Source organism: Carcharhinus amblyrhynchos, unplaced genomic scaffold (genome assembly GCF_965287045.1).
Source record: "Carcharhinus amblyrhynchos unplaced genomic scaffold, sCarAmb.v2.hapA chromosome_154, whole genome shotgun sequence".
NCBI lineage: Eukaryota > Metazoa > Chordata > Chondrichthyes > Carcharhiniformes > Carcharhinidae > Carcharhinus > Carcharhinus amblyrhynchos.
This window is the reverse complement of record NW_027649894.1, coordinates 53219-69747: the sequence shown is the minus strand read 5'-3', so window position 1 is coordinate 69747 and position 16529 is coordinate 53219. Positions and strand designations below refer to the sequence as shown.

General features: G+C 47.2%; 1 protein-coding gene and 1 pseudogene across 1 annotated transcript; one reads left to right on the top strand and one right to left on the bottom strand.

Moving 5' to 3' along the window:
* Nucleotides 1–219: 219 nt before the first annotated feature.
* Nucleotides 220–2211, top strand: LOC145338727 (ferritin, middle subunit-like; annotated as a pseudogene).
* Nucleotides 2212–8946: 6735 nt separating this feature from the next.
* On the bottom strand, nucleotides 8947–10924 carry LOC145338728 (ferritin, middle subunit-like). The gene is made up of 4 exons (XM_080183118.1): nucleotides 10823–10924; nucleotides 9825–9971; nucleotides 9414–9539; nucleotides 8947–9093 (listed from the first exon to the last, which is right to left on the bottom strand). Exons 1-4 carry the CDS (start codon nucleotides 10922–10924, stop codon nucleotides 8947–8949), a joined length of 522 nt encoding a protein of 173 aa, XP_080039244.1.
* Nucleotides 10925–16529: the final 5605 nt, after the last annotated feature.

Here is a 16529-nt window from a genome sequence, read left to right as displayed (position 1 = left end):
ACCTGCCACCATTCCAGAGCTCTGATTGGCTCTGGGTATTACAGACTCCACCCCCTCTCCCTCATTGGTGCCTGGATTGATCACCAATTCCTGATTGGCAATCTGACAGCCAATCAGCATTGGGGCTGTCATTCCCAGGATTGGTTTTGGGGATATATAAATTCAGGAGCTTGTGTTAGGGACACTTCCAGAACTTTCCAGGTAGCAGGAAGAGTGAGGATGGCTTCCCAAGTGTGTGAGAACTACCACAAGGACTGTGAGGATGCTGTGAATAAGCAGATCAGCCTGGAGCTCTATTCCTCCTGTGTTTACCTCTCCATGGTGAGGCTTTGTGATGATTGGGGTTTAAATTTAAAATAATGGTCTGGTTGTGCTCTGAGCAGATGCAATATCTTTACCAATGAATTTGGCTTTAAATGCTAGTTGCTGATAAATGTTACTGAGGGACAGGATCTTGTTAGCAGACTGCTCCCTGTCTGGAATAACTTGACCTGATTCTGAAGAGTTTCCATCTGAAACAGGCTCTGTGAAGCTTCTGACAGAGGATTAATATTAATGTCACAAAGCCACTGTGCAGAGTGGCTGGGCCTCCAATCCCCTTGGACGATTGATCTTTATTGGGGGATAGAGGGTTCATGGGGTGAATCTGGTCACATTATCCAACTTGGATGGAATTAAATTTAATTGGGTCCCCATCTCATTGTGGGGAGAGATAGGGGAAGACTGTCCCACTGTTATGTTAAGTGTGGACTGAATGAAGCAAAATTTCAGCTCCTTAAAACTGAGGCCTGGATGGAGTGGATGTGGGGAAGAGGTTTCCATTACTGGGTGTGACTGGGATCATGGGGTACAGCTTGAGTGAAGAAGTAACTCTGGAGCTGAGATGAGGAGGAATTTCTTCAGCCAGAGAATAGTGAATCTGAGCAATTTATTGTCACAAAGCTGTGGAGACTGGATCATTAAATGTATTTAAGGCAGAAGTTCTTCATTGGTAAGGGGATAATGGGTTTGATAAAGTTATTAACCATGATTAAATGCTGGGGCAGATTCAGTGGGCTAAACAGTTTAAATATTGTGTGTCTTCTGAGTCAGTAAATGACTTGCAGTGACTGTTCGGAATTCCAAGTGGCCCCTGGATAATCTCTGATCTGACTCTCTCCCTGCAGGCTGCTTACTTTGACCGGGGTGATGTTGCCCTGAGTCACTGAGTTCTTCAAGGAGCACTCTCATGAGGAACGGGAACACACTGAGGAACTGATGGAATTCCAGAATAAACGTGGAGGCAGAGTCATCCTGGAGGATGTCAAGGTTGGATTTGTCTTTGATGCAATGTATTTTGCTTCAAAGTTCACTTGTGGATTTGTAATACTGGATTCAGAGCATCTGAAGTGATCAACTTCTAGTGAGTTGAGGATGGGTGGGGGATTAGTCAGTGTGGTTTTGATCATCCTGAGCTTGAGAAATGTGGAGAGAAATCATTCCAGTATAAGAAGAATGAGTGATTAATGGCACTTCCCATTACATGGCTGCTCTTAGCCAATGCACTGACTGTGTCCAGTGTTGGTCTCTGTCACTACTGATGAAGCCTAATCTCCAGATACTATCTGGCTCTAACCTTAAACTATGAGCATCACATCTTTTTGGGTTTTTTAGGAGCCAGAGCAGGATGAGTGGGGCAATGGTCTGGAGGCAATGCAGAGAGCTCTGCAGATGGAGAAGAATGTGAACCAGAGTCTGCTGGATCTGCATAAACTCTCCTCTGGGAACACTGACCCTCATGGAACTCACTGATATGGGATACTGGATAAATGGGAATGCTGACATGTCTCAGGGTCTCTGAATCTAACTGGGGATTGGTAATGGAGAGAAGACAATGCTGCCCCAGTAATCCTGGGATATAAATACACTCTCCAATCACTTGGGATTGCACTATCTATTGAGGAAATCCAACTAATACTTGTTGCTGTGAGATGTTAATGATTTATCCTCCTCCTCTTCCAGCTGTGTGACTTCCTGGAGACTTGCTGCTTGGATGAACAAGTGAAGATGATCAAGAAGCTTGGAGATCACATCACCAACCTGAAGAGACTGGGAGTGCCTGAGAATGGCAGGGAGAGGACCTGTTTGACAGGCTCACCCTCAACTGACTGGGATTCAAATGGAAATGTCAGTTCTGCTGCACTGGAAAATAAAACACTTTTGTCTGTGTAATTCTGTAGCTGATTTTCATTATTTTGACTCCTTAAATCCCAATCCAGCTTCCTAAACGTGATCCAATTCCTGCCCAGGACAATGACACTGATTCAGAAACATGGATTTTTTGCGTTAGAAATGTACGGTTTCCCCTCAGTGTGGGTGAAAGCCCCCCATGCTGTTGGGGCATTGCATTGAATACAATGTCAGCCCTTTTCCAGTGTGGGGAATCTCTGCCTCTGACTCTCACTTGGCAGAAGAATGAGCTTCCTCATTCTGATACCTTGTACGAGACGGCCTCAAACCCCCTCCCCATGTTAGTGAGGGTAACTCTGTATCTGGAGCAGTGAGTGGCAGCTTCACAATGCAGCTTGATGGTGAGTGAGTGAATACAGAGTTACCGTGTCCAAATATCCCCCATCCGGGGGAAGGGGGGGAAATATTACATTTCATTTGTGTTCACTGGGGTGGGATTAAAACTCCATCAGGCCTTTAATGGGGATTTTATTTTTAGAATGAATTCTATTTCAGGGGAACTCACTGACTGTTATTTCACTCCCATTAAAAAGGGATGAGCAGAAATAGGCCATTCGGCCCAACAAGTCTGACCCACCATTCAACAAGATGGTATTTCTGATCCTCTCCATTCCACTTTCCTGCCTCATCCCCACTGAAATAATCATCAGCTCCGTGATTCTCCCACCAAACTGCATCACTTCACATTCTCCTGCTTTTACATCCCATTCCCCAGGGACTGACCGAGGGGAGGGGGACGGGGTGACCGAGGGGAGGGGGATGGGGTGACCGAGGGGAGGGGGACGGAGTGACCGAGGGGAGGGTTATCCGAGGGGAGGGGGGCGGGGTGACCGAGGGGAGGGGGGCGGAGTGACCGAGGGGAGGGTTATCCGAGGGGAGGGGGATGTGTAAATACTAATATGTGGAATTATTTTTTTGAGAAAAGTGAATGGTTTTGGAGAGTGTCAATGACTCTATAACAAAGGGGATTTTTTTAGTTATTTGAAAGTCTAGAAGTTAAAATGTTTAAAGGGGAAGAAATAAATAATTTGTGTCAATGATATTTTTAATAAAGTGGACAGAATGATGTTGGAGTTTCCTCTAGAATTTATTAAATTGATGAGAAAACATTAGAATGATTTGAGTGTTTATTTTGTTTACACTGTGTTAATTGGGTTATTAATGAACACACTGTCAGCCCGGGGGGGGAACTCTGATGGGCTGAATGGCCTCTTTCTGCCCCGCCCGGGGGCCCGGCTCCCAGTCCCGGTTTGCGGCTGCGCCACCGGCACTCACCGCCCGCCGCCATCTTGCCGTTGCCGGGGAGACGGCCCGCCGCCATCTTGCCGTTGCCGGGGGATTCAATGCGGCGGCGGCCCCGCGCACGGCCCTCTGGGAGAATTCCCCTACTGAACATGCGCACCGGCAGGTACATGTTAATTTTTTAAATAAGTGTTGATGGTTTTTATTCCTATTCCGCTCCCGACAGAATCTCTGTTCCTGCTCCATTCGGGAACGTCGCTTCTTTTATTTTAAAATTGTGGTTTTTCAATCTGATCCGCGCGGTGCAGTCTGGGAGGACACAGCGCGCAGGCGCGGCCCCGCCCCGGGATATAAATATGGATTTAATTTTGAATCGGTTCCTGGCGGGGTTTCCGGCTCGGAATTTCTCTCACTTTCCCCATTGCCCAACACTCACTTCTTACTTTTTATTTAGAAACAAGCGGCGGCGGGGGGGGGGGGGGGGGGGGGCGGGGCTGCCAGTGACGTCACGGCAACATGGCGTAGGCCCCGCCCCTCCACAGGCCCCGGATGTTCCGCCAACGAGCAGCTGCTGGGCCGGAGGCGACAGGAGGTGACACTGGGAGGAGCAGCAGCTGCAGCACCAGCGGGGAGGGTTACAGCGGCCCCTGGTGGCCTGGAGGGGAAACAACAGCAGCAGCGCCGTCTCTACCCAAAGGCTTCCCCAGTTCAGCTGCTCAGAGACTCTGGGACCCTCCTCAAATTCCCCACCCCCTCCGTCCCCCCCCTGTCCCCCCCTCCCCCTCCCCCCCATTGCCCCAGTCTGTATTCCAGCCTTTATTGAACCCACTCAGCTCCCGGATACTTTACCCCGTTCGATATTACAATTCAAACATTATCATCTCTCCAATTTCAGATTTCTCCCAGACCCTCACACACAGACTGGGGAAATTCCCCACTCCGACTCTCAGTAACTTTGACGAGTGCCCCATAGAAAGTGTTCTTTCTGGTTGTCTCTCAGTTTGGTCTGGGATCCTGCTCTACGTCTGAGCTCCTGTCCCACCCGATTCAGGAACAGCTTCTTCCCAGCTGCCGTCAGACTTTGGAATGAACCGATCTTGTATGAGTTCACCGGAGTGCATTGCTACCCCCGAGCTGTGACTGGAACAGGACATTTCACACTCTCTCCTTCTCTATCAACATTATGCTCTGTTTGTTTAGTGCACAAGAAGCAATACTCTGTATGTTAATACATGTGACAATAATAAATCAAATCAAAAGATAAATCATCAGTTAAACTCCCAGCGATGAGAAAGTGACTGGAAGCTGGATCTGAATCTCCTGTTGTTCGGTGAACCAGGACAGACCAACCTGCGACATTGACATGTAATCAATGACTTTATCAGCTGAGTTTTATTGTTAACCTCAAGGTCTTTGCCACATTTAGAAATTAAAATATTTTGTGTTGCTAAAACCAGGGATGTACTGCTGAAGGTTTATTAGGCTCTGGTCAGGCTACCTTTGGAATATCGTGACACAGGGAGGCACACACAGAACACAAGAAATAGGGCTAGATAGCCTACTCCTTCGAGCCTGCCCTGCCATTCAATAAGATCATGGCTGATCTGAAGAGGATCAGTTCCACTTTCCCGCTTTCTCCCCATAACCCTTAATTCCCCTGTCTATCAGAAATCTATCTACCCGTGACTTAAATATATTTAGCGAGGTAGCCTCCACCACTTCAACGGGCAGAGAATTCCAGAGATTCACCACCCTTTAAGAGAAGTTCCTCCTCAACTCCGTTCTAAACAGCATCACCCCCCCCTTATTTTGAGACTGTGACCTCTAGTTATGGTTTCCTTTCTAAATGGAAAGAATGTCTCTACCTCTACCCTACCCAGCCCCTTCATTATCTTGTCTCTATCAGATTGCTCCCTCAGCTGTCTAAACTGCAATGAGTACAGGCCCTACACTCGGTTCCCTCCTCCAGATCATCTCTATAAAATGGTAAATAGCTGAGGCCCCAGCACCGATCCCTGTGGCACTCCACTAGTCACCAACCAGAAAAGCACCCATTGATTCCAATTCTCTTCTTCCTGTTAGATAACCAATCCTCAATCCACACTAACACTTTACCCCCAACTCTGTGTACCCTAACCTTCTGCAGCAACCTTTTGAGAGGCAGGTTATTGAACACCTTCTGGAAATCTAAAAACAACACATCCACCGGTTCCCCTCTACCTATCGCATCCCTCATTCTTCTTCACGAAAGGGAATGTGAGATGATTCTGTTCCAACTCTCCTTGTGATTGAACAATGTGGCCAGGTCTAAAAGGGTCCAATCTGTGTTACAGATAGAACTGAACTCTGTAATCATACAATTATAGAATCATACAGCGTAGAGGAGGCCCTTTGGCCCATCAAGTCTGCACTGACACATTAGAAACTCCTGAACTCCCACCTAATCCTACTTACCAGCCCTTGGCCCATAGCCCTGAATGTGATGATGGGCCAAGTGCTCATCCAGGTACTTTTTAAAGGATGTGAGAGGCAACCCACCCCCACCACCCTCCCAGGCAGCACCTTCCAGACCATCACCCCCCTCTGGGTAAAACTGCTCCCTCCCCCCCACCCAAAACCTTCTGGCCCTCACCTTGAACCCTGTCCCCTGGTGACTGACCCTCCAACTCTCACTGAGATTGATCCTGTCCTTTCCAACTGGAGCAGCACATCCTCCCCTTTATATTCCCGCTCTCGGGGGATCTAAACTAACATTCTATTTGCCTTCTTTTTGTTGCTGCCCACTAGATTTTAATAGTTTCTGTAGATGAATCCTTAATCCTGCTGCTCCTCATTCCTATATGGAGCCCAACTCCCTCGCCCCTCAACAAATTAACAAACTAACTTTTTTTGGGGTGAAAGTGGGTGATCTCAAATTGAATTCTACCTCGCCCTGTTGTTCCCAATCACTTTAACAATGTCCTTCTTCAGATCCCATTCCCAGGCAGACCCCTGAGAAGCAGTATCGTACAGAGGGATCTGGGCGTACAGGTCCATGGTTCTGAAAGTGGTGACAACTGGATAATGTGGTGAAGGCAGTGTATGGCATATTTGCATCCAATCAGTCAGGGCATCGAGTATAAAAATTGGCATGTTGCAGCTGTATAGGACTTGAGTTTGACCACATTTGGAATATTGTGTACATTTCTGGTCACCTCACTGCCAGAAGGATATGGAGGCTTTGGAGAGGGCGCAGAAAAAGTTCACCAGGATGTTGCCTGGTTTGGAGGGGATTCACTACAAGGAGAGACTGGACAAACTTGGTTTGTTTTCACTTGAGTGTCAGAGGCTCAGGGGGGTGGGGGGCGTGACCTGATGGGAGTTTATAAAATGAGACTTGGATAGAATAGATATTTGCAGTCTATTTCCCAGGGTCAAAGTGTCAATTACCAGGGGATTTGGGTTGAAGGTGACAAGTGGAAGTTTAAAAAAAAAAGGAGATATGAGAGGCAAGCTTTTTTTAAAAACTACACAGGATGGTAAGTAGCTGGAATGAGCTGCTGGGGCAGGGGGTAGAAGCAGATACAAGAGCAATGTTTAAGAGGCACCTTGACAGATACACGATTAGGCAGTGATGTGGGATACAGACTGTAAAAAAAAAGGTAAAAAAGTCTTTGTGTTGATACAGGCTTGGCGAGCCTCTTCCTGTTCTTGATGGGATTTCCAGTCACACCCAACTTCATTCATGGAATAGGCATTAGGAGAGCCCCTGTACAGAGGGATCTAGGTGTGTGTGTACATAGATCCCTGAAAGTTGGGAATCAAGTAGATAAGGTTGTCAAGAAGGCGTACGGTGTCTTGGCGTTTATTGGTAGGGGGATTGAATTTAGGAGTCACAGTGTAATGTTGCAACTGTACACTACTCTAGTGCGGCCGCACTTGGAGTACTGTGTGCAGTTCTGGTCCCCGCATTACAAGAAGGATGTGGAGGCATTGGAGAGGGTGCAGAGGAGGTTTACTAGGATGTTGCCTGGTATGGTGGGGAGGTCCTGTGAGGAGAGACTGAGGGATCTAGGGTTGTTTTCGTTGGAAAGAAGGCGGCTAAGAGGGGATCTTATTGAAACATAAGATGATTAGAGGTTTAGATAGGGTGGATAGTGATAGCCTTTTTCCTCGGATGGAGAAAGCTAGCACGAGGGGGCATGGCTTTAAATTAAGGGGGGGTAGCTACAGGACGGATGTCAGGGGTAGGTTCTTTACCCAGCGGGTGGTGAGGGATTGGAATGCCCTGCCTGCTGCAGTTGTAAATGCGTCTAGTTTGGGGGCGTTTAAGAGATCTGTGGATAGGTTTATGGACGAAAAGGGATTGGTATAGGCTAGTGGGTCATTGTTTTTGTAACTGGTCGGCGCAACATCGTGGGCCGAAGGGCCTGTTCTGCGCTGTTATGAACTATGAACTATGAACTATGAACTATGAACTATGAACTATGAACTATGAACTATGAACTATGAACTATGAACTATGAACTATGAACTATGAACTATGAACTATGAACTATGAACTAGTCCCCTGGGGACTGGACTAGACCCTTCCTGCCAGTGGGTGTGCCACATGCATTAGCCCCTCCTCTCCATCCCCCACATCCTAACCAAATCCCAGCAATGTCCCATGGCTGAATCCAATTCTCTACAACTTCCTGTTACACCATCATGAGCAGAGACCAGTCTAGCTCAGGAACAGGCCCTTTGGACACCAAGCATGTTAACACATGGATACCTTACTAAGGTAAAGGACTCTCACCTCTACACAGTTTATGTATCTGTCAAGATACCCATTAAATATTCTATTGTATCTGCTTCTACTGTCCCCTTCTGGCCAACCACTCAAACATTTGCCTCTCATTCCCTTTCAGGCAAGGGGGAGAATGTTTAATGTTCTGGGGACCCAGGTTTGAATCCTGTTATAGCAACTGGTGGAATTTGAATTCAGTAAACATCTGGAATTAAAGAATCTACTGGTGACCATGAAAGCATTGGCGATTGTGGGAAACACCCATATCGTTCCCTAATGTCCAACAGGGAAGGAAATCTGTCCTCACACAGTCCAGGATATGTGTGACTCCAAAGCCAGTGTGGTTGAGTCAACTCCCTCTGACCTGAGGGGCTTGCTGGTCAACTTCAAGGGCAGCTAGAGAAGAGTAACAAATGCTGGCCAGCCAGCGACACCCGTGTCCATGAAGAAAGAATTCTGGTTCCTTTCTGGGAAGAATCTGTCATCCTTACCTGGTCTGGCTGACATTGAAACTCCAAACCCACAGCAACTTCCCTCTGAAAATGGTCCAGCACAATTAGGGATGTACCAAATCCTGGGCTTGTCAGTGACATATTCCAAGGAATAAATTAAAGTTAATTACTGAATTATGCAGAGATAAGTTCCATGATAAATACTGGATTTTATTTCTAGACACAGTTGAAACAAGGATTCCAGAATCCCAGTCAGTTGAGAGTGAGCCTGTCAAACAGGTACTCTCCCACACCATTCTCAGGGGCTCCCAGTCTCTTCAGGTTGGTGATGTGATCTCCAAGCTTCTTGATCATCTTCGCTTGTTCATCCAAGTACTGATTCTCCAGGAAGTCACACAGCTGGAAACAGGAAAGACAGCAGAGAAATGAGTGATGTTATTGGCAATGATCTTTCCTGGATGAGAATCTTTGGCACTGGGGAGGGTGACAGTTCTGTATCTGGGTGAAGGGGGGGTAAAATTCTGTCTCAATGCCCAGAGAGCACAAGTCAATTCTATTAAACTGGGAGTGAACAAGTGCCTCAGGAACAGAGAGGTCTCAATGCCCTGGGAACAGTTGAGTAATCCAGATTGCAGTGTTTCTATTTACAGCAGAAGCCATCTACAGTCTGCATGTGAGAAACCCCCAAGGACAGATCCCAATATCAACATCCAACTTACATGAGGGTCTGTGTTCTCAGAGGAGAGTTTGTGCAGATCCAGCAGACTCTGGTTCACATCCTTCTCCATCTGCAGAGCTCTCTGCATCGCCTCCAGACCATTGCCCCACTCATCCTGCTCTGCCTTCTGGAAAGGGGACAGAATAGATCTTGTTAGTGTCATGGGATGTTACCTTGGAAACCATATATCCATCCATCCACCAAAGGAGGGTAGTAGAATCAAAATCCAATTAAAAGCACATTCCCTACACCAGAGAAAATCAGTTTACACCCCAGAAACCCATTTCCTCTGAGCCAATACTAAGTTTTTTTTTAAACAACAAAAAAGGCAGACAGCAGAAACAAAAAGGATGCTGCAAGAAAATAAACCATTTCTGAAGTTGAATAGAAAAATAAGGTGACAGAATCCAACCTTGACATCCTCCAGGATGACTCTGCCCCCACGTTTATTCTGGAATTCCATCAGTTTCTCAGCATGTTCCTGTTCCTCATGTGAGTGCTCCTTGAAGAACTCAGCAAAGTGACTCAGGGCAACATCATCCCGGTCAAAGTAAGCAGCCTGCAGGGAGAGAGTCAGATCAGAGATTATCCAGGGGCCACTTGGAATTCCGAACAAGCACCACAAGTCATTTACTGACTCAGAAGACACACAATATTTAGGCTGTTTAGCCCATTTAGATGCTGGGGCAGACTCATCATGGTGAACAACTTTATCAAACCCATTATCCCCTTACCAATGGAGAACTTCTGCCTTAAATACATTTAATGATCCAGTCTCCACAGCTTTGTGACAATAAATTGCTCAGATTCACTATTCTCTGGCTGAAGAAATTCCTCCTCATCTCAGTTCCAGAGTTACTTCTTCACTCAGAGGCTCCACCCCATGATCCCAGTCACACCCAGTAATGGAAACCTCTTCCCCACATCCACTCCATCCAGGCCTCAGTTTTAAGGGGCTGACATTTTGCTTCATTCAGTCCACACTTAACGTAACAGTGGGACAGTCTTCCCCTATCTCTCCCCACAATGGGAATGGTTACCCAATTAAATTTAATTCCATCCAAGTTGGATAATGTGACCAGATTCACCCCATGAACCCTCTATCCCCCAATAAAGATCAATCCTCCAAGGGGATTGGAGGCCCAGCCACTCTGCACAGCAGCTTTGTGACATTAATGTTAATCCTCTGTCAGAAGCTTCACAGAGCCTGTTTCAGATGGAAACTCTTCAGAATCAGGTCAAGTTATTCCAGACAGGGAGCAGTCTGCAAACAAGATCCTGTCCCTCAGTAACATTTATCAGCAACAACTATCATTTAAAGCCAAATTCATTGGTAAAGATATTGCACCTGCTCAGAGCACAACCAGACCATTAGTTTAAATTTAAACCCCAATCATCACAAAGTCTCACCATGGAGAGGTAAACACAGGAGGAATAGAGCTCCAGGCTGATCTGCTTATTCACAGCATCCTCACAGTCCTTGTGGTAGTTCTGAAACACTTGAGAAGCCATCCTAACTCTCTAGACTCTGAGATGAATACAAGTGGGACCAACTCACCTTAAATCCCCAGACTCACATCCCAACTGATCCCACACCATTCCCAGTAACCAATCAGAATGACAAGCTCCTTAGAGGGAGCCAATCAGGATGGGATGATCATTTGGACCAGGGAACATTCTGATTGGATCAGACAAGTTCAAAACTGCAGCACATGGGAAGTAAAACTGACCAATCATCTGGAGGAGGAGAAAGTGGGTTCCCGGACACGCGTCCTTTGTTTGAACAGAGGGGAGTACGGTAGGATGAGAGAAGAATTGGCGAATGTGGACTGGAGGAGCGTTGGAAGGTAGGTCTGCTGAGGAGCAGTGGAGGATCTTTAAGGAGATCTTTCTTGGTGCTCAGCAGAAATTTATTCCGATGGTTAAAAAGGACCATAGGAGGAGAGGTAATAAGCCGTGGATAACGAAGGAGGTGAAGGAAAGTGTTAAATTAAGAGCGGAGGCGTTTAGAGTAGCTAAGAGTAGTGGGAGAGAAGAGGATTGGGAGAGGTTTAAATGTCAACAAAGAATGACGAAGAAGTTGACAAAGAAGGGTAGGAGAAACTATGAAGCTGGGCTAGTGCTTAATATAAAAAAGGATAGCAAGAGTTTTTATAAATATATAAAAAGGAAGAGGCTGGCTAGGGTGAACGTTGGACCCTTAGAGGATGAGAAGGGGGGACTTAGTGGTAGGGGATGGGGATATGGCTGAGGCCTTGAATAACTTTTTTGTTTCTGTCTTCACGGAGGAGGACGTGAATAATTTGCCGGGTGTTAGCGATGGAAAGGTGGTAGGACTGGAGGGCCTGAATGACATTACTGTTACTAGAGAGGCGGTGCTCGACAGACTGGAGGGGCTGATTGTGGATAAGTCCCCAGGACCGGATGGAATGCATCCAAGGGTTCTGAAGGGAATGGCGGAGGTGATAGTGGATGCCTTGGTGATTATTTTCCAAACCTCGCTGGATTCTGGGGAAGTGCCGGAAGATTGGAAAACGGCTAATGTTACGCCGTTGTTTAAGAAGGGTGGCAGGCAAAAGGCAGGGAATTATAGGCCGGTTAGTTTAACGTCTGTTGTAGGTAAAATGTTAGAATCCGTGATCAAGGAGAAAATAGCGAGGCATCTTGAGGAGAATAGTTTGATAGAGCAGACGCAGCATGGTTTCGTTAAGGGGAAGTCGTGTCTGACAAATTTATTGGAGTTCTATGAGGATGTGTCTAGGGCGGTGGATAGAGGAGAGCCGGTGGATGTGGTGTTTCTTGATTTTCAAAAGGCGTTTGATAAGGTGCCTCACAAGAGGTTATTACAGAAGGTTAGAGGGCATGGAGTTGGGGGTAGGGTGTTAGCGTGGATAGAGGATTGGCTGTCAAATAGGAGGCAGAGAGTGGGGGTCAATGGGTGCTATTCGGATTGGCGGTTGGTGACTAGTGGAGTGCCCCAGGGGTCGGTGCTGGGGCCTCAGCTATTTACCATTGATATAGATGATCTGGAGGAGGGAACTGAGTGTATGGTGTCGAAATTTGCTGATGACACCAAGATTGGTGGAACGGCAAATTGTGCGGAGGGTGTGGAGAGTCTGCAGAAGGATCTAGATAGGCTGGGCGAATGGGCCAGGAAATGGCAAATGGAATTTAATGTTCGCAAGTGTGAGGTGGTCCACTTTGGTAGGAAGGACTATTACTTATGGGGCGAAAAACTGCAGCAGGCGACGGTGCAGAGGGACCTCGGGGTCCTTGTGCATGAGTCGCAAAAACCCAGCCTGCAGGTGCAGCAGGTGGTCAGAGAGGCGAATGGGATGCTGGCCTTCATCGCGAGGGGGATTGAATATAAAAGTAGGGAGGTCTTGCTGCAGCTGTATAGGGCATTGGTGAGGCCGCAGCTGGAGTGCTGTGTGCAGTTTTGGTCGCTGTACTTCCGCAAAGATATTTTGACCTTGGAGGGAGTGCAGAGGAGGTTCACTAGGCTGATGCCGGAGATGAGGGGGTTGAGCTATGAGAGGCTGAATAAACTAGGCTTGTACTCGTTAGAGTTTAGAAGAATGAGGGGAGATATCATTGAGACGTATAAGATGATGAATGGGATGGATAGGATAGAGGTGGAGAGGCTCTTCCCGCTCAGAAAGGACAGTAGGACTAGGGGGCACAGCCTCAAGATAAAGGGGGGGGGCGGTTTAGAACGGAGTTGAGGAGGAACTTCTTCACTCAAAGGGTGGTGAATCTCTGGAATTCTCTGCCTGTTGAAGTGGTGGAGGCTGCCTTGCTAAATATTTTTAAGACGCGGGTTGATGGGTTTTTGATAAGCGAGGGGATTAAGGGTTATGGGGAGAGGGCGGGAAAGTGGAACTGAGACACGACAGATCAGCCATGATCTTATTGAATGGCGGGGCAGGCTCAAAGGGCTAGATGGCCTACTCCTGCTCCTATTTCTTATGTTCTTATTAACCTAGTTTTTTCAGAGCTTTTCAGAGAGCAGCAGGAAACCGGAAATTGGCCTTGGAGATACCTGGGTAATTGTGTTTTACCCAACAAATGTGAATGGTGAGGAAACCCGAGACACTGAACACGGACTGTCTCCCCGCCTCCCACCTCCTCCAACCTAAAAAAATACTCGGTGTTGAGATAAGGTCAGATTTTCCTTTTGTTTTCTAGCTCGGCTTATCTTGTTGTGAGTTTGGGTGGAGAGGATGGCGCTTTGGGCAGTTCACTGCTCCTCCAGCAGGATGTGGAGGTGAGGGACACCATTAGTGACACTGCTGACTTCACCTGTGGGAGGTGCACCCACCTCCAGCTCCTCACAGACCGCCTGAGGGAATTGGAACTGGAAATGGATGACCTTTGGATCATTCGCGAGGCAGAGGGGGTGATGGATAACAGTTATCGGGAAGTGAGAACATATAAAAATGAAGCCAGCTGGGTGATAGTCAGGAGAGGGGAGGGGATACCCTGTGGTTGTTCCCCTACAACATAATGTATTGTTTTGGATACTGTGGGGGGGCCGGGGGAGATGGCCTTCTATGGGTAAGACACGGTGACCAGATCTCTCGCACAGAATCGGGATCTGTGGCTCAGAAGGGGAAGGGGGAGAGTAGGAGAACAATAGTGCTGGGGGCCTCAATAGTTCGAGGCACAGACAGGCGGTTCTGTGGTTGTGAACGAGACTCCAGGGTGATACTCTGCCTCCCTGGTGCCACGGTCCTGGATGTCTCTGAGCGGGTAGAAAGCATCCTAAAGGAGAAAGGTAATCAGACAGACGTCATTGTCCACAGTGGAACAAATGGTGTAGGCAGAACGAGCAGGGAGATCCCGCAAAAGGAATTTAGGGACATAGGTAGGAGGCGAATAAACAGGGTGTCTAGATTAGCAATCTCGGGATTCCTCCCCATTCCATGTGCTGGCAAGCCTCGGAACAGGGAGATTGTGCAGCTGAACATGTGGCTAAAGAACTGGTGCAGGAGGGAAGGTTTCAGATTGGTGGATCACTGGAAACATTTCCAGGGAGGATGGGACCTGTACAAGAAGGACGGGTTACACCTGAACTGGAGGGACACCAATATCCTGGCTGGGAGGTTTGCTAGTGTGGTTCAGGTGGGTTTAAACTAATGTGGCAGAGGGGTGGGAGTCAGAACAATAGGTCAGGAAGCATAGGGACTGGGGATGAGCATGGGGCCAAGACAAGGCTACCTCAGAGGAAGAGCAATCTCAGGGAGGATGAATCCACTCGGTCTGAAGGTCTGGAATACATCTGCTTAAATGCTGGGAGTGTAACAGGCAAGATCGATGACCTTAGAGCCTTGTTACATGCACGGAACTTGGATGTGGTTTCAGTGACAGAGACTTGGTTAAAAGAAGGACAGGATTGACAGCTGAATATTTTGGGTATAAGTATTTTAGGCGAGACAGAGGAAGGGCTAGAAGAGGTGGGAGTAGCAATACTGGTTAGGGAGCAGATTACAGCGGTACAGAGGGTGGACGGAGGATCATGTAAGGAGACACTGTGGGTAGAGAAACAGGGAGGGCACAGACCCTATGCTGGGGATGTATTACAGGCCTCCCAACAACCCATGGGAAGTTGAAGAACAAAGATATAAGGAGATTATGGACAGGTGTAGAAAAAAAATAGGGTTTGTTGAAATGGGAATCTTTAATTTCCCTAATCTTGAATGGAAATCCCTTATGGCGGGGGGTCCGAACAAGGAGGAATTTGTAAAATGTGTCCAGGAAGGTCCTTTGGAACTATACGTTGATAGTCCAATTAGAGAGGGGGCTATACTGGACCTGATGCTGGGGAATGAGCCCGGTCAGGTCATCAAAGATTCAGTGGGGGAACATGTGGCAAATAGTGACCACAATTCTGTAAACATTCAGATAGTCATGGAAAAGGTAGAGTGTTGTCCTGTGGGTGAGGTGTTGATTTGGAGGAAGGCTAACTACAGCCACATAGGGCAGGATTTGGTGGCTGTTGATTGGGAGAGGTTGTTAGAGGGTAAATCCACATCTGGAATGTGGATTTTAAGAAGCAGTTGACAGGAGTTCAGGACAGGCATGTGCATGTAAAAAGGAAGGACAGGAAAGGTAGGATTCGAGAGCTGTGGATAACCAGAAAAATTGTGGGTCCAATGAAAAAAGAGAAAAAGAGGCATACAGGCAGCTAAAAACAGGTGAAGCACTGGAGGAATACAGAGAAAGTAGAAAAGAACTGAAACAGGGATGTAGAAGGGCAAAAGGGGGTCACAAAATACCCATGGCAGATAGGATTAAGGAGAATCCCAAAACATTTGGTACAAACATTCGGGACAAGAGGGTTGTCAGAGAACCTCTTGAGAACAAAGGAGGGAATTATGCTTCAAAGCCAAGGAAGTAGGTGAGATCTGAAATGAACACTTTGTATCAGTATTCGCAAGGGAGACGGACACGTTTATTGGTCATGTCTCAGAGGGACTTGTAGACTCATTACAACAAATTGTAATTACAAGGGAGGAAGTGTTAGGCATTTTAGGAAACATGTAGGTAGACAAATCCCCAGTGCCAAATGGCATCTGTTCTCAATTACTGAGAGACATGGAATTTCTGGGGCTCTAACAAATATCTTTCTTTCCATATTGGACACAGGTGAGTTCCCAGAGGGTTGGAGGATAGCAAATGCAGTCCCTCTAGTTAAGAAGGGTAGCGAGGATAACCTGGGTAATTATAGGTCAGTGAGCTTGATGTCTGTGATAGGGAAATTGTTGGAGAACATTTTTAGAACATAGAACATAGAACATTACAGCGCAGAACAGGCCCTTCGGCCCACGATGTTGCGCCGACCAGTTACAAAAACAATGACCCACTAGCCTATACCAATCCCTTTTCGTCCATAAACCTATCCAGAGATCTCTTAAACGCCCCCAAACTAGACGCATTTACAACTGCAGCAGGCAGGGCATTCCAATCCCTCACCACCCGCTGGGTAAAGAACCTACCCCTGACATCCGTCCTGTAGCTACCCCCCCTTAATTTAAAGCCATGCCCCCTCGTGCTAGCTTTCTCCATCCGAGGAAAAAGGCTATCACTATCCACCCTATCTAAACCTCTAATCATC